The 17,618-nt window shown below is 50.4% G+C and overlaps 1 protein-coding gene across 1 annotated transcript in view; it reads right to left on the bottom strand.

The window, feature by feature from the left end:
• Nucleotides 1-13,526, bottom strand: part of LOC135192830 (antigen WC1.1-like) — a 29,215-nt gene extending 15,689 nt beyond the window's left edge. The window contains 1 exon segment of the mRNA XM_064176205.1: nt 13,514-13,526. Within this exon segment, the coding sequence (XP_064032275.1) occupies nt 13,514-13,526 (13 nt within the window).
• Between the last annotated feature and the right edge of the window lie 4,092 nt (nt 13,527-17,618).

Here is a 17,618-nt window from a genome sequence, read left to right as displayed (position 1 = left end):
CACTGAGAGAGTCATTGGACACTGGAATGGGCTGCCTGGGGAGGTGATGGAGTTGCCGTCCCTGGAGCTGTTCAAGGCAAGATTGGACGTGGCACTTGGTGCCATGGTCTGGCCTTGAGCTCTGTGGTGAAGGGTTGAACTTGATGATCTATGAGGTCTCTTCCAACCCTGATGATACTGTGATACTATGATACTGTGACACTGTGATAGGTTGCTCATGTTTGTCAACTCATGTCCTCAGTCAGCAAGAAATCCATCCACAGCTGTCTCTGCTTTGTCCATTACTACTGCATGGTGACAGCTGCTGGTCTAGTCTCACAGGTATATAGTGACAGAACAAGAGGGAATGGCCATTGGGTAGGTTTAGACTGGGTATTAGGAATAATTCTTTCCCAGCAGGAGTGGTCAGGCATTGGAATGTGCTGCCTAGGGAGGTGGTGGAGTCACCAACCCTGAAAGTGTCTAAAAGTCCTTTGGATGTGGTGCTTGGGGCTATGGTTTAAGGGTGCACTTTGCAGAGTAGGGTTTTGGGTTGGTTTTGGAGATCCTGGGGGTCTTTTCCAACTGGAATGTTTCTGTCATTCTGTGATAATTTTTATCTGTTAATATTCTCAAATTTCAGCATCTTGCCTGGATTCTGTTTGGCTCAGTCGACTGCAGGCATTGACACAAAGAGTCTGGATGAACATAGAATCAAACTGTCTAAAGCAGTCAGAACTTGGAGAACAGGAACACAGAAAGAGGAGAATGCTGAGTCTGCAACAACAAAGCAGTACCTGCAATGATCATGAGGTGGAGCAAATGCTTTTGAGTGAGCCCAAAACAACTCTGAACTTAACTTATGGAGATTAACAAGACTGAGCCCAAATCTTACTCACAACAAGCACTGATTTCACAGAATCACAGAATTAAGCATGTTGGAAAAGAACTTTGAGATCACTGAGTCCAACCTATCACCTAACACCTTCTAATTAACCAAGCCCTGGCACCAAGTGCCTCATGCAGGCTCCAGGGATGGGGACTCCACCACCTCCTCGGGCAGCCCATCCCAATGCCAGCCACTTTTGTTGTGAAGAACTTCTTCCTAACATCCAGCCTATACCTCCCTTGGCACAATTTGAGACTGTCCCCCCTTGTTCACTCCCTGCTTGCCTGGGAGAAGAGACCAACCCCACTTGGCCACAACCTCCCTTCAGGCAGCTGTAGAGAGCAGTGAGGTCTGCCCAGAGCCTCCTCTTCTTCAGGCTGCACACTCCCAGTTGCTCAGCCTGTCCTCTCAGGGCTTGTTCTCCAGGCCACTTACCAGCCTTGGTGCCCTTCTTTGGACACCTTCAACGTGTTTCTTAAACTGAGGTGTGGTCTAACCAGTGCTGAAGTACTGTTGCGGAGGGCAGGAATTAATACGTGGCCGAGTCGGGAATTTATCAAAAATAGTTATTTTTTATTTTCCCAAAAACCCGCCCCCACAACTATATATACAAAGATTAATTTAGTTTAATAAGAAGATTCAGTTGCATGAGAATTAACCTACAAGGATACCATCAATAATCTGACCATATTAGAAGTCAGAAGTTGGAAAAGGACTCAGCTATTAATTAATAGCGGTTTCTTACTAAATTAAGCCAAGCCAAATAACTCACTCAGGCTGACTCCTGCGGTCTGTCTTCCTCTTCTTTTCCAGCGGCTGCAGGGAAATGGTTAAGAGGTCGTTAAGGGTCATTAGGCACACAAAGGTGTTAATAGGAAAGCGAGTCCTTGGTCTCTCTACAGTCCAGGCACAGGGGAGTGTGTGAGCTCAGGCAGACACATACGTCCAGGCACAGGCAAACTCCAAAGCGGGAACCCCAAAGGCGGGAAGACCCCCAATAGTTATAACCTTCGCTAGACAAAGGGCAGAGTTACCACACCTTAGGCGCGAAAGCACACGGCCAATCCCAGCCTGGCTCCAGCGCGGGAACTCATGAGGCAGTCCTCCCCCCCTTCACGGGGCAGTCCTCCCCCCCTTCACGGCTGCAGGGCAGGCGAGGGGGGAGGGAAACCAGGCGGCTTTTCCCCTTTCCCCCCGAAGTCCGGGCAGGAGAGGAATTTAGGGGTACAGGACTCCAGGACAAGTACAAGGCAGAAGGATATACCTGGTCCTGCTGGCCACAGTACTCCTGATCCAGGCCAGGATGCTATTGACCTTCTTGGCCACCTGGGCATGCTGCTGGCTCATGTTCAGTCAGATGTCAATTTTCAGGGTACATTTCCTGTACAGACGCTTCCAAAAACTGCAACTCTAATCCTGAGGGTAAAATAAAAAAATAGAATTCCTAAGCAGAGGGAAGGAGAGGAAAGCTGAGTCACTGTCAGCTGCTGCTGCTGCAGACTCGTGGCTGCCGAGCTATCAACACTATGAATAGCTCTGCTGTAGAAGAAAGGCTGAAGAAAGGCAGAAGAAAGGCTGAAGAAAGGTTGCAGAAAGGCTGAAGAAAGGTGGTTTGAAATCATTCCCTTCTTAAATACATTTTGAAAACCAAGCTGGCCAACAGGCACAAGCACCAGAAGTCTTAGCCAATGAATTTATCATGTCTCATGGGAGCTCCCAGGCGGGAATAAGGCAGGTATGGGGCTGCACAAGACACCTGGCACCACTGGTGCTGAGTTGCTGCACCTTAGGGCAGCCTTCCTGGAGCCAACCCCTTGTTTGTTTTGTCTGCTCCTCAACTCCTGGACCCTACAATGGGGGGAGGAGGAGGGGCAGTGGTCAAACAAGCCTAGCAGGACTCATGCCCTGCCAGAACAATTATGGACTCACAGATTAGAATCACAGAATGGTTTAGATTGTAAGAGACCTCAGAGCTCATCCAGTTCCAACCCCCCACCATAGCCAGGGACACCTCCCACTAGAACAGGTCACTCAAGGTCTCATCCAACCTGGCCTTGAACACCTCCAGGGAGAGAGCAGTCACAACCTCCCCAGGAAGCCTGTACCAGTGTTTCACCACCCTCACTGTCAAGAACTTCTCTGCCAGAGCAGGATCATAGAATCCAGCACAGGTGGCACAGGAACACATCCAGACAGGGCTGGAAAGGCTCCAGAGAAGGAGACTCCACAACCTCTCTGGGCAACCTGTGGCAGTGCTCTGAGACCCTTAAAGTCATATGGAGGTGGAATTTCCTGTGCTGTAGAACTGAGCAGAGTTTGTCCCCTCCCTCCTGACCCCCAGCCCTCAGATATTTGAAGACATTGACCAGGTCCCCTCTCAGTCTTCTCTTCACCAAACCAAGCAGCCTCAGGTCCCTCAGCCTCTCTTCACAGGGCACTGCTCCAGACCCTTCAGCATTTTTGTAGCCCTCCCTTGGACTCTCTTCAGCAGATCCCTGTCCCTCCTGAACTGGGGTGCCCAGAGCTGAATGCAATATTCCAGGTGAGCTCTCAGCAGGGCAGAGCAGAGGGGAAGGAGAACCTCCCTCCATCTGCTGCCCACACTCCTCTGAATGCCCCTCTGGACCCCCTTGGCCTTCTTGCCCACCAAGGCACATTGCTGCCCATGGAGAGCTTCTTGTTCACCTGCACTCCCAGGTTCTTCTCCACAGGGCTGCTCTCCCAACCTGTACTGTTGCAGTTTATTCTTCCTCCTCAGGTGCAGGACTCTGCACTGATCCTTGTTGACTCTCATCAGGTTCCTCTCTGCCCAGCAGTTGCTTCTTGCCTACAGGTGATGCTCTGGACATGTGTTCTCTCAGATAAAAAGAGGCACAGCAAAGATTCCAGGTAGACAAGGCTGTGGAGTCCTCTGTGGAAGGCAAATGGCAGCAGATGAAGCAGAAGATGAAGAAGGCTTCTCTTGCTAGGGGGTCCTGTGACCTCTGAATCCAACTATGCGCAGGAGCAATAGACAAAGAGGTTATGCAACACACTGCACAGTGAGGGAGGAGCTACATTCTCCTTGGTTCAGCCTTTTGGGACACAGTGGCCCTACATCATGGAATGCTGAGAGCCTGGGTGGCTGGCTTGAGCTACACTGATCTTACCAGTAGGACAGCATTGCTTCCATGGGTTCACCCACTAAGATGAGTGCCAGCCAGCCCTGCAATCTGCACAGCTCAGGAGTGTCATTGTTCAGTAGGTTGGTGTAAGTGTAAGCTGCTCTTTGACTTGTTGAGTTATTTGGTATTCTTTATCATGTCTTACTCAGTATTACAGTTTTTAGTATATCTCTCTTTGAAGGATTTTAGCATTTCAGTTACAGTAAAGAGTTGCAGCTGCAGCCAAGAGGGTACCTGTGTGTTGTGTGTTTGCTTTCTGGATCCCAGAGCCCACTGGAACACTGGCTTATTAATAATTGATAACAGCCTGGCAGGTGCTGCTCCAACCTGCTGTTTCTCACACATCAGGACATTCCACAGTCCTGCTCCTAACCTGAGGCTCAGTTGATATTTTTGCTAACTCCCAATTCTTTATTGCCACAGGATCTAGAGTTGGGACACCAGAGTGACTTCCAATGCCACTGGCCCTTGGTGCACCACCAAACCTCTTCCAAACCCTCCTCCTCAATACATGTAACTGGTCTTGAAGCTTTGAGAGGCATCAGCTATGCTGGAAGTTTGGGGCACCCAAGGCAGGTGGAGGTTGGTTATTTTACTGTGGGGGACACTCAGGGGTGATTTGGCTTTCTGGATCATCACAACGACCTCCGTTGTCTGAGCCAATGTCTAAGCCATCTGTCAGATGGCAGAGACTGGGCCGAGAAACAAACAGCACTCATCACTGGATTTAAAATCAGGGGTGATGAGACTGGGGTGTCTGAGCCCCTCCAGCACAGGCACTGGGGTCTTAGCACAGGAATTCTGGGTCTGACGCCCCCAGTGTAAGATCTGTGGGAGGCTGACAGACTCTCTACATTCCTTCTTCCAGAGGAGTTTCAGGTGTTGAGTGGGTTTGTCTTCGGGGCTTCACCCAAAGGTGATCCCGCTTCCCACCGGCAAGGCTGCCCAAGAGGATCTGGACCAGAGCTTGGAGAAGAACCACAGGGAAAACAACTGGGAGGAGAGAAAGTGGAGTTCTGTAGAATAAGACATCAATGAAGATGTGGATGAGGATCTTGAGAAGAACAGTGAGGATGAACTGGATAAGGAAGAGAATGATGGAAATGATGAGTACAAGCAGGAGGGGGATGATGTGGAAGAAGAGGAGGAGGATGTGGAAGAGGAGGAGAAAGAGGCAGAGGAGGAAGAAGAGGAGGATGGTGCAGACCCTTCTGTGCCACCCAAGCAAGCAAATTAGTACCTTGGGTGGGGGCATAGTTTCCCAAACTGCTCAGACCTTGTGGAGCACCACTGCCCCCACACCAGTGCCCAACCCTTGGTCTGTGGTGACTGCAGCAAGAGCTTCAGCCTCAGCTCCGACCTCACCTGGCACTGCCTCATCCACAGCAGGAAGAAGCCCTACAGCTGAGCCAGCCGAGGCAAGAGCTTCTGCCATGTCTCTTGCTGCTTTCAGCACTGCTCTGTCCATGCCAGCAAGAGGCCACACACCTGAAGTGCCTGCAACAAGAGCTTCCATGGGAGCATGATGCTCATTGCTCACTGGCAAGTTCACACCAGCCAGAAGCCCTTTGCCTGCAGCAACTGCAGCAAGAGCTTCAGATGCAGATCCGACCTCAGCTGGCACCACCACACTCACGCCAGTGCCAAGCCAGTGCCAGGGGACACAGCAATACACCTAGGAGCACTGCCAGGGTAAACGTGACCCCTGTGGGGGACTTCTTCCAGCAGACTGAAGTCAAATGACCTTGTTTCCACTGAGAGTTCTCAGGGGCTGGGGGCTCCAGCAGGAACAAACCCCTTGCTTCTCACTAAACAGCAATTAGTGATTGTGGTGGAGGGGCCGCAGCCCCAAAACTGAGGCTTCCCTATGCCTCTGCATGCCTGGACATGGTTTTCTGCCAGGAGCCACGGCAGTAAATAGGTAGTGTAACAAACACATACCCAGCCCATGTACCCCTGGGGTCTGCCCAGGTGATCCCCTAATTGGGAGGGTCCAGGCAAACAGCTTCTGCCTATAAGGTAAGGTTTGGGCTTACTGCCAGCCTGATTGGTCACTTTAGATGGCCAAATGAGCCACAAATCTAGGCTCAGATTCTATAAAGAGGGGTGCAGAGGAGCACCACATGTTCAGAGTGTTCAGAGGTTTGAGCTCAGATTGATCTCAAGGTGCAGTTAAGCTGTCTGCGAACCCTTTGAGAAGCAGAGCGCCTGCACGCCTGCACTTCATACATATGGGGAGCCGAGAGCCCCCTGCCTAAGCCTAGTGCAGCCGTACAGACTGGCTTGCTATCCTGCATTTAGCTACGGAGATCAATCTCCCAGCAGCCTGGCACACTGCATGCCCTCTGCCCTAGCATAGCCTGAGGAATCAGGATCAGCAGACCCTTCTAGACTGTCTGCAAACCCATGACCACAGCCTGCTAGCTGTGAGGAGACCGTGCCAGAAGCTGCACGGACAAATCCTCCTCCTGCACCTGGAAACCCTGCCAGCTGATCATCCCTGGACACACATGGCATCCAGAAGAACCAGCAGCGCTGAGGCAGAGACCACTTCACACCAGGAGAGAAGGTCAGAGAAATCCTGTTTGCCCCAGAGACTGGGAACACTTATCCCCTGCCAGCCAGGACAGATTCCAGCCTCACCAAGACCCGAATACTGGGCACACTGTGACACAATCCCAGGAGGGTGATTAATGATTATTAATACTTAAGAGCAACACATCTAAGCAAGCTTTAATTCCTTTTTAAAATAAGTTACCTCTGTCTTAAGAGCACACACAGTTTCAGCCCCTACTGGGCAGACAGTATAGTTGTTAAGAAGCATTAAGCCTAAGGGAATCTTTCTCTCTGTCTATAGTTGATAATTTGATAATTAATAATCCAATCCCTGTAAATATGTCGTGTCCCAATTGTTTTCATAACCATGCAATAGAACTTGATTACATAGTGGTTGGGGGTGGTACAAATTTGTAAATATTAATTTTAATAAATAATTTTATAAAAAATTAACACCACCTCAAATTAATTTCTCACCTTCCCCTAATAAGGAAGGAATAAGAGAAATCCCCCTCCACAACAGTGATGATGAGAATAATGAACAGTGCTGAGTCAGCACAGCTACACTGCTGCTGAAGCTGGGCTGAGCTTTGCTGGCATTTGCCTGGATTTTCCACACTGCTATACTTTTTCCAAGAATACTCCTCCCACCCTCTCCCTTATCCTTTGCCCTGTTGTAAGGATAAAGACCCAAACTTACCAAAATTCTGTCTTTGGTGGGTTTATTTCAGACATTCCTGCCCAAAATGCCCATCTTTGAGGGGCATTTCTTCCCTAGGGTGAGGCTGGAGCTATGTGCCCAATTCAGTGAGGTCTTTGGTAAGGTTCTCAGGGCAGTTTTGGGGGTGTCTTGGGAGGGTCTCAAGAGATGTCTCAGAGGGGAAGATATGAGGGAAGTCTTTGGAGGGTATCATGGAATCTTGGGAGAGAAGCAGGAGTTCCTGCCAGAGGAGTTGTCCAGGGTAGTAACAGCAAGAAACAACCCTGGGGGGTGCTTCCTTCCTCCTGTTTCAGCCCTGTCCTGCACATTTTGGTGTCCTAAAGGTTTTTGTGAACAATGGATCCCCATCCTTATGAAGATGGCACTAGGACATAGGAGTGTCCTGCCCTGGCACCACTCCCAGCTCAGCCACATCTCCCCCAGGGAAGGAAGCATCCTGATGGAGCTGTCTGTGATGGTTTGGGCTCTTACACGCCCCCCCACACTTTGTATTTGCCCCAGCTAACTCAGATGGCCTCTGGGAATATAGATGAAGCAATTTATTTACAGCTAGCAGGATCTGAATATCTCTGGGTGCGTGCACATCTTAACCTGATCCCCAGGGCAGGGATCGAAATGGCCAGCCTTCCTGCTCCCTTCTCTCTCTTCAGCCTTCTTCACATCTCCACAAGGAGAATTCACAGCTGCTGAGGAAGGTCAAGCCTCTCAGTTCCTTGTGCCTGAGGGGGGTTAAAACCCCCTGTTTGGTGTGCCAGATGTTGCAGCATGGTGCTGCTTGTAAATCTCTGCTTGCTGCAGGAACCTTGGTAGGCCTGTGGACCTGTGTGATCACACGAATCATAGTATCATAGAATCAACCAGGTTGGAAGAGACCTCCAAGATCATCCAGTCCAACCTAGCACCCAGCCCTGTCCAGTCAACCAGATCACGGCACTAAGTGCCTCATCCAGGCTTGAACATCTCCAGGGACGGTGCCTCCACCACCTCTCTGGGCAGCCCATTCCAATGCCAATCACTCTCACTGAGAAGAACTTCCTCCTAACATCCTGCCTGTGCTTCCCCCAGCACAACTTGAGACTGTGTCCCCGTGTTCTGTTGCTGATTATCTGGGAGAAGAGGCCACCCCCAACCTGGCTACAGCCTCCCTTCAGGGAGTTGTAGACAGCAATGAGGTCACCCCTGAGCCTCCTCTTCTCTAGGCTGCACACCCCCAGCTCCTTCAGCCTCTCTTCATAGCCTTTGTGTTCCAGGCTCCTCACCAGGTTCATCACCCCTCTCTGGACACCTTCCAGCATCTCAACATCTCTCTTGAATTGAGGAGCCCAGAAGTGGACAAAGTATTCAAGGTGTGGCCTGAGCAGTGCTGAGTACAGGGGAAGAATAACCTCCCTTGTCCTACTGGCCACACTGTTCCTGATGCAGCCCAGGATGCCACTGGCTCTCTTGGCCACCTGGGCACACTGCTGCCTCATCTTCACCCTACTATCTACCAGTACCCCCAGGTCCCTTTCTTCCTGGCTGATCTCCAGCCACTCTGTCCCCAGCCTTTAGCGCTGCTTGGGGTTGTTGTGGCCAAAGTGCAGAACCCTGCACAAGGGGCAAGGGTTTGAAACTAGAGCAGGACAGATTTAGATTAGACATTAGGAAGAAGTTCTTTACTCTGAGAGTGGTTTGAGCACTGAAATAGGTTTCCCAGGGAGCTGCTGGACACCCCACCCTTGGAAATATTCATGGTCAGACTTATAGGGGCTCTGAACAACCTCACGTAGTTGGGAGTGTCCCTGCTGACTGCAGCAGGTGTGGGCTAAATGACCTTTAGATGTCCCTTCTGAACCAGTCCAATCTCTGATTCCGTGCCATGGAGATGTCCTGGAGGATGGAGCTGTCCCTGATCCACCCCACAGCCAGGCTGAGCAGCCAGCACTGGAAATGAGCAGTGTGCCCAGGGAGTGAAGCACCACACCAAACTTCTCTGCTGCACCTTCCTCACCTGGTGTTTCTCCAGTGGGTTTTGGCTCTGCACTGTGAGAGCAGTGCTGGGATCCCACACACTCCCTGCTCACTCTGAGAAGCTCAGTGCTCATCTCAGGTTTCCAGACAAGCTCAGCCGGTTCCAAGCTCTCCCCAGGACCTGCCACAGGGAGCTGCAGAGCTCTGGCACATCCCAGCAAAGCCAGAGCTGCTCTGAAGGGCACAGCAGTCCTGGGAATCTGGGCAGGAGGGGCATCAGGGAGAAAGTGTTAGCCCTCCCACCAGCCCCAAGACTGGAGGCCAGCACTGGCAGGAGCAAATGGATGCCAGAGACTGCTGACCATGAGATGTGGGTGTGGGAAGCCAGTGGAGAGCTGAGATCGGGGTACTGATGAGACAACTCTATATGAGCCAGCTGCAAGCAGTACAGTACTCTTTACTGAGGCAATACAGTAGCTTATGTGCTTATATGCCACTCCCATGCCTCCATCTTGGAGCTGAAAATTTGACTTTTTGAATCCTTGGAGCCCTGGTTTCCATTGTCTGTCAGGGCTTTTTCTTTCCTCATCCCAGGTGACATAAAAATCAGACTTTTGCACTGAAAATAGAACTGTTATCATAAATCACTCACAGAGAGAAGTATCTCTCAGACAGAAGGCAGAATGTGAAGGTAAAAAAAGGGCAGGAGCTAAGCAATTTTAAAAGGCTTTTGTATGCTATTGATATGGTAATTTGACCACCTTTGCTTGGAAAAGTTACATGTGCAAATAGCCTAAGCCTCTGAGGCAACTCAGACCCACAGCTTTCCCCAGTGCAGCCCACTGCCGCCCTCTACCCCATACGCAGCACAGGAGATGCCTACAGCAGCATGGCAGAAGTCCTACAGCCCTTGTCCCGGGCTGGATTAATCTTTCTAGCTGCTGGAGTCTTGTCAGGAAGCTCTATTAGCTGTGTGTCTCTTCTGTGGGGTGCAGTGTCTCCTGAGGGGTGGCTACGAGGTGTGGGGGATGGTAAGGGTGGATCCAGGCTGCTTTTCCTGGGGCTCTTGTCGCTGGAGAAGGGGAGTGGTGTCCAGTTCCCTGTGTGAGGTCACCTTTGCTTTCTCTTCTTCTCTGCTGTCCATCCCTCTGTCTCTTTGCTGGTTTTTCCTTTTTTTTTTTTTTTCATGTGAAACAATTCTGTGATTCTATGATTACTCTGTGAATTAAAAGTCCTTTGTACTCTGCAAGGGATGTTGCTAGCATAAGACTCAAAAATGTGGTATTTAGGAAAAACCTAAATTGTTGAAAAGTTCTTCAGTACGGCCTTTCTACAGACATACATAGAATCATAGAATCATAGAATCAAGCAGGTTGGAAGAGACCTCCAAGATCATCCAGGCCAACCTAGCACCCAGCCCTATCCAGTCAACCAGACCATGGCACTAAGTGCCTCATCCAGTCTTTTCTTGAAGACCCCCAGGGACGGTGCCTCCACCACCTCCCTGGGCAGCCCATTCCAATGCCAATCACTCTCTCTGTGAAGAACTTCTTCCTAATATCCAGCCTAGACCTACCCTGGCACAATTTGAGACTGTGTCCCCTTGTTCTATTGCTGGTTACCTGGGAGAAGAGGCCACCCCCAACCTGTCTACAATGCCCCTTCAGGTAGTTGTAGACAGTAATAAGATCACCCCTGAGCCTCCTCTTCTCCAGGCTGCACAACTCCAGCTCCCTCAGCCTCTCCTCATAGGGTTTGTGCTCCAGGCACCTCACCAGCTTTGTCGCCCTTCTCTGGACACCTTCCAGCACCTCAACATCTTTCTTGAATTGAGGGGCCCAGAACTGGACACAGTACTCAAGGTGTGGTCTGACCAATGCTGAGTACAGGGGAAGAATAACCTCCCTTGTCCTACTGGCCACACTGTTCCTGATGCAGCCCAGGATGCCATTGGCTCTCTTGGCCACCTGGGCACACTGCTGCCTCATCTTTAGCTTACTATCTATCAGTACCCCCAGGTCCCTTTCTTCCTGGCTGCTCTCCAGCCACTCAGTCCCCAGCCTTTAGCGCTGTTGGGGTTGTTGTGGCCAAAGTGCAGAACCCTGCACTTGGCCTTGTTCAATCTCATCCCATTGGCCTCTGCCCACCCATCCAGCCTGGCCAGGTTCCTCTGCAGGGCTCTGCTACCTTCCAACAGATCAGCACCTGCTCCTAGCTTGGTGTCATCTGCAAACTTACTGATGCTGGACTCAATGCCCTCGTCCAGGTCATCAATAAAGATATTGAACAGGACTGGGCCCAGCACTGATCCCTGGAGAACACCACTAGTGACTGGCTGCCAACTGGATGTGGCACCATTCACCACCACTCTCTGAGCTCTGCTATCCAGCCAGTTCTTGATCCAGTACAGAGTGAATCTGTCCAAACCATGAGCTGCCAGCTTGGCTAGGAGCTTCTTGTGGCAGACTGTGTCAAAGGCTTTGCTGAAGTCCAAGTAGACTACATCCACAGCCTGCCCCACATTCACCAGGCAGGTAACCTGATCATAAAAGGATATCAGGTTGGTGAGGCAGGACCTGCCCTTCCTAAACCCATGCTGGCTGGGCCTGATCCCTTGGCCATCCCGTAGGTGCTTTGTGATGGCACCCAAGATTACCTGTTCCATGACCTTGCCTGGCACTGAGGTCAGGCTGACAGGTCTGTAGTTTTCTGGCTCCTCCTTATGACCCTTCTTGTGAATGGATATCACATTGGCCAGCTTCCAGTCTTCAGGGACCTCTCCAGTGAGCCAGGACTGCTGATAAATGATGGAGAGTGGCTTGGCCAGCTCAGCTGCCAGCTCTCTCAGCACCCTAGGGTGGATTCCATCCGGTCCCATGGACTTCTGAGGATCCAAATGACGCAGCAGGTCCCTTACTGCTTCCTCATGGATTAGAGGGGGACTGTACTGGTCCCTGACTCCATCCACCACTTCAGGAGTCCAGCTGTGCTGGAGACAACCTGTCCCACTAGTGAAGATTGAGGCAAAGAAGGTGTTAAGCACCTCTGCCTTTTCCTCATCCTTTGTCACTCTGTTCCCCTCTCTATCTAACAAGGACTGGAGGTTGTCCTTGGCCCTTCTCTTGCCATTCAGATATTTAAAGAAACACTTTTTATTTTCCTTGACAGCTGTGGCCAGCCTGAGCTCCAAGTGGGCTTTTGCCTCTCTAGTTTTTCCTCTACAAGACCTAGTAACTTCCTTGAACTTCTCCTGGGACACCTCCCCTCTTCTCCAAAGGTGATACACTCTCTTTTTAATCTTTAATCCCTTCAGCAGCTCCCTGCCCATCCAGTCTTGCTGCCTCCCTCCTTGGCTTGTCTTCTGGCTCAGTGGCACTGCCTCCTCCTGTGCCTTCAGGAGTTCTCTCTTGAAGCAGCTCCAACCTTCCTGGACCCCTTTGTTTTCAAGGGCTTTTTCCCAAGGAACTTTCTGAATTAGTTCCTTAAATAGGCTGAAGTCTGCCCTTGGGCAGTCCAGTGTGGAGGTTCTGTTGATGCCCCTCCTGGTTTCTCCATGTACTGAACACTCTATAATTTCATGGTCACTGGACCCCAGGCAGCCTCCAACCACCACATCCCCCACCAGCCCCTCTCTATTTGTGAGCAGCAGGTCAAGCAGGGATGCCCCCCTGGTAGGCTCACGTAACAGCTGGGATAGGAAGTTGTCTTCCACACATTGCAGAAACCTTCTAGACTGCTTCTTCTCTGCAGTGTTTAAGTCCCAGCAGATGTCTGGTAGGTTAAAGTCGCCCACCAGAACAAGGGCAGGTGATCTTGAGGCAGCCTCCAGTTGCTTAAAGAGCAATAAATCAACCTCTTCTTCCTGGTTGGGTGGTCTGTAACAGACTCCAACCAGGATATCAGCCTTGCTGGCCTTCACCTTAAGTCTCACCCATAATGACTCAACTTGATCATCCTTGCTTTGTACCCCCATGACATCCAGAGCATCCCTAATATACAGAGATGTTTCACTCTTTCTTTTAAGAGTGAAACATCTCTGTCCTGTACTGCGTGCTGTTGGTGGGGGTGCAGGGGGGGATGCATTTTCAGATGGCAAGCTGGACCCTGGTGACTGTGCATAAAAGCTGCCGTAGCACGGTCCGGGCAGATAGTCACAGCACTCAGTAAATCAGTCGCAGCGCTCATGGCTGCAGTAGTTCTGAAAGCTTTTCACACTGAGAAGGCTTTCGCTGCTTTTGCTGCCTCAGTGCTTACCAGCAGCCACCATCGCTCGCCAGTCAGGGCGTTACCGGTCATGCGCAGCAGCCGTAGCCACCTATCGGTCGGCTTTCATGTCCACTAAGGTACTTACTACATCTCGTGGAGGGGGCTCTCTGTACCTACACCTGTTTGGCGGAGGTGAGAAATTAATTTGAGGCAGTATTCATTTTTTATAAAAATATAATTTATTAAATTAATATTTACATACTCTTGCCACCCCCAACCACTTAGTTCTTTTGTGCAAAGTTATGAAAACAATTTAGAAATATAATATTCACAGGGATTTGGTCAATAACTGGCAAAACTATTTCAAACTGCAAACAGAGAGAGGTTTCCCTTCTGGCTTAGTGCCGCTTGGGAATTTATGCTCTTAGCCCAGCAGAGGGGCTGAAAACTCTTTCTGCTCTAAGGCAGAGGCAACTTACATTACAGAAGAATTAAGCTTCACTTATAAGTGTTGCTATTAATTATTAATCACCCTCCCGGGGCTGTGTCACAGCCTGTGCCCAATGTCCAGACTTCAGGGGATCTTTGCCCGTGAACCCTGTGGGGCTGGAATCTTCCCAGCTTGAGAGGGAAATGCTAAATCTTCCCAGTCTCTGGGGTAAACAGGTTTCTTTCTCTAATCTATGTTCTCCTGGTGTGGGATGATCTCTGCCTCGATGCTGCTGTCTCCTTCTGGAAGCCATGTCCGGGATTATCAGCTGGCAGGATCACAGGAGCAGGAGAAGAATATCCGTGCTGGCTCTTGGCATGGACCTTCACATGCGTTCAGGCCATGTGTGTGTGGATTAGCAGACAATCCAGGGGTCTGCTTTCCTGGTTCTCTTACCAGGCAATAAGCAGTGGGCATGCAGTGTGCCAGGCTGCTGGGAGACTGAGCTCTGTAGATAAATCAAGATAGCTGGCTGATATGCACAGCTGGCTCTAGGAGGTTCTATTGGCTCCTTATATATATAAATGGGTGCAGGCTTGAATGAGCTTCTGCTTCTAAAGTACGCAGACAGGTTAGCTGCAGATTGAAATCAATGCACGAGGTCTATGCCTCAGTGAGCTGCAAGTGAGGGCCAGACTCTGTGTCTGGGGCTTGCAGGTGAGTCAGGGCAGCAGGACGCTGCAGCGTGGGTCAGAGAGCTGAGTCTGAACAGATCTGATGAGAGCTGAGTCTGAACACATGGTGCACCTTTGCACCCCTCTTTATAGACTGTGGGCTGAGATTCATGTGCCCTTTTGGCCACCAGAGTGACCAATCAGGTTGGCAGTAAACCAAACTTTACCATAATAGGCAGGAGCTGTTTGCCTGGACTCTCCCAAATATGGGGATCACATGGGCGGACCCCAGGGGTACACGAGTTGGGTGTGTGTTTGTTACACAACCTGTTTACTACCAGGGGTCCTGGCAGAAAAACATGTCCAGGCATGCAGGGGCATAAATAAGCCTCTGTTCGGGCCTACAGGCCCTCCACAACAGCCAGGCGGAATCGAGCCTCTGAGCCATCTTCAAGTCTTTACCGCCAGTAACAACTCAATCCCACCGTGTGCCTCCCACTTCTCTCCAGCTCTGTGGGCTAGAAATCACACAGATCTATTGCACAAAGTCCCTTTTTCCTACTGCAACTCCCTGCTTCTCTAAAAAGCTTAATGTCTTGGGTCCTAATCCAAATTCCCAGAGACTCTAATAAATCTGATAGACCCAATAACAATTTGTAGAGTGCCCTCCCCTCTTCCCCCCTTCTTTCCCAAAGGAAGGGATTAGATATAGGGAGAGAGAGAGGTAAGCACACCTGTCTACAACTACCTGAAGGGTGGTTGTAGCCAGGAGGAGGTTGCTCTCTTCTCTCAGGTGGCCAGCACCAGAACAAGAGGACACAGCCTCAGGCTAAGCCAGGGGAGATTTAGGCTGGAGGTGAGGAGAAAGTTCTTCCCTGAGAGAGTCATTGGACACTGGAATGGGCTGCCCGGGGAGGTGGTGGAGTCGCCGTCCCTGGAGCTGTTCAAGGCAGGATTGGGCGTGGCACTTGGTGCCATGGTCTAGCCTTGAGCTCTGTGGTGAAGGATTGGACTTGATGATCTGTGAGGTCTCTTCCAACCTTGGTGATACTGTGATACTATAATAAATCAATCTCACTCGATTTTGAAGTTAAAAGGAAAAGTTTAACAATAACTTAAAAGAGGTATCTGAGGTAGGGATGTTTACAAAGGATAGGGAAGGGGAAAATAGAAAAACACAAAATGTATAAATACAACCTGAGTTCTGTGATGGTGACTCTGTCTGCCTCATGTCTGCCACGTGGTATGGTGGTATGCAGGTAGTGGAGAGAGATGCTGAGAGATGTAGAGTGTGGTGTGTGGCGAGAGAGAGAGAGGAACAGGAAGCCCCCCTCCTTTATAGGACAGGAAGTGGTGGGGAGTGGGCTAACCATCACCTGGTGATGTGACCCACCCCTGGGGAGGAGTCAAGACCCCTAGGGTCAGGTTCAGGGTTACTCCCCCTGGAGTGTTAACCCTATACACTTAATAAGAGGAACAATGCCACTTCTTTATCCATGGTCTTACCGTGGCAGTTAATCCAGATTTTGCTCTCCAGCTTTCCCCTATGGGCCGCCTGTTCTTCCGATCCGTCCTTCCCCTGGCTTCCTTACCACAGCAAGGTGAAGTGTCCTTAAAGTCCTTATGGGGTCGCTGTTTGGGCGCCATTCTGCAGGCACGGGAAGCCAGCGGAGGGCCAAGAGCAGGGTACTGACAAGACAACTCAATATGAGTTAGCTGCAAGCAGTAGAGTACACTTTACTGAGGCAATACAGCAGCTTATATGCTGCTTGGAAGAGGCTTGCGTAACTAACTTAGCTTGAGATTGGTACATGTGGAAAGTACAGATTGGTCCAGGTTTATGTGTGTGGCACAGATAGGTCAATCTATGTCAGCAACCTATAAAGTCCATCCCCTGCAGCTGGCAGGCTCTGCCATGCAGCTGTGTGTGGGGGATGCCACCCACCGCCTGGTTTCCTGCCTCCGAGATGGACTCAAGGACACTACACAGCACAGGTTTGCCTATTGCTTGTCAGCTCATGTCCTGTAAGCAAGAAATCCTTCCACAATGAGGCAGCAATGTGCCCTTGTGGCCAAGAAGGCAAATGGCATCCTGGGGTGGTGTGGCCATTTGAGCTGATTTCTAGCTCAGACACAAAAAATTGGGAGCAGAGGAACTCAGAAGTGGAAGCTCTGAGTGCAGAAGTGAACTTTCTAGGGATAGGCCACAGAATGGCAACAATGGATGAGCCAATAGAATTTCATTGGAGCATCAGGAGCTTTGTGTCTGGAAGCACAGCTTGGACCTTCCCTTGCTGCTTCTGCTGCTATCTTCCCCTGACGCTGTTTTGGCTGCTGCTGCTTGAACCTTTCCTCATCTTTCTTAAGGTTATTGTATTTCTGTACTAGTTTATCCTCCTCATAGTTTTATATTTGTTTGAACTATAAGAAAACACAATACCATTTCTCCTGTCTTTCCAAAATTCCCTGTTGCAGTGAGTTTACCAGGGGAGGGATCTGTTCTAAACCAGTACAGAAGGAATAGAAGGGATGTGGCTAAAGGTTGAGAGAGGTTTTCCTCCCTTTCTCCTCTACCCTGTTGAGACCACATCTGGAATACTGTGCTCAGTTCTGGGCCACTCAGTTCAAGAGGGACCTCAGGGAACTGATTGTGCAGAACCACAAAGATGATTGAGGCAGTGAAGCTCTCCCTGCTGAGGACAGGCTGAGGGAGCTGGCTCTGTTCAGCTCAGAGAGGAGGAGACTGAGAGGTGCCCTCGGTCATGCTTCTATGGCTGTGCATGGCAGTGTCAGGAGGATGGAGCCAGACTCCGCTCAGTGATGTCCAAGCACAGGACAAGGGGCAATGGCTGCAAGCTGCAGCAGAGGAGGTTCCACAGAAGGACAAACTTTTTCACTGTGAGGGAGACAAAAAAGTGGAACAGGCTCCTCAGAGATCTTGTGGAGTCTGTTCCTCTGGAGACACTCAAAACCCTCCTGGATGTGTTCCTGTGCGACCTACTCCAGGTGATCCTGCTCTGATGCAGGGCTTGGACTGGATGAGCTTTTG

The sequence above is a fragment of the Pogoniulus pusillus genome, chromosome 44, assembly GCF_015220805.1.
Source record: "Pogoniulus pusillus isolate bPogPus1 chromosome 44, bPogPus1.pri, whole genome shotgun sequence".
Classification (NCBI taxonomy): domain Eukaryota; kingdom Metazoa; phylum Chordata; class Aves; order Piciformes; family Lybiidae; genus Pogoniulus; species Pogoniulus pusillus.
This window is presented reverse-complemented; position numbering and strand designations above follow the sequence as displayed.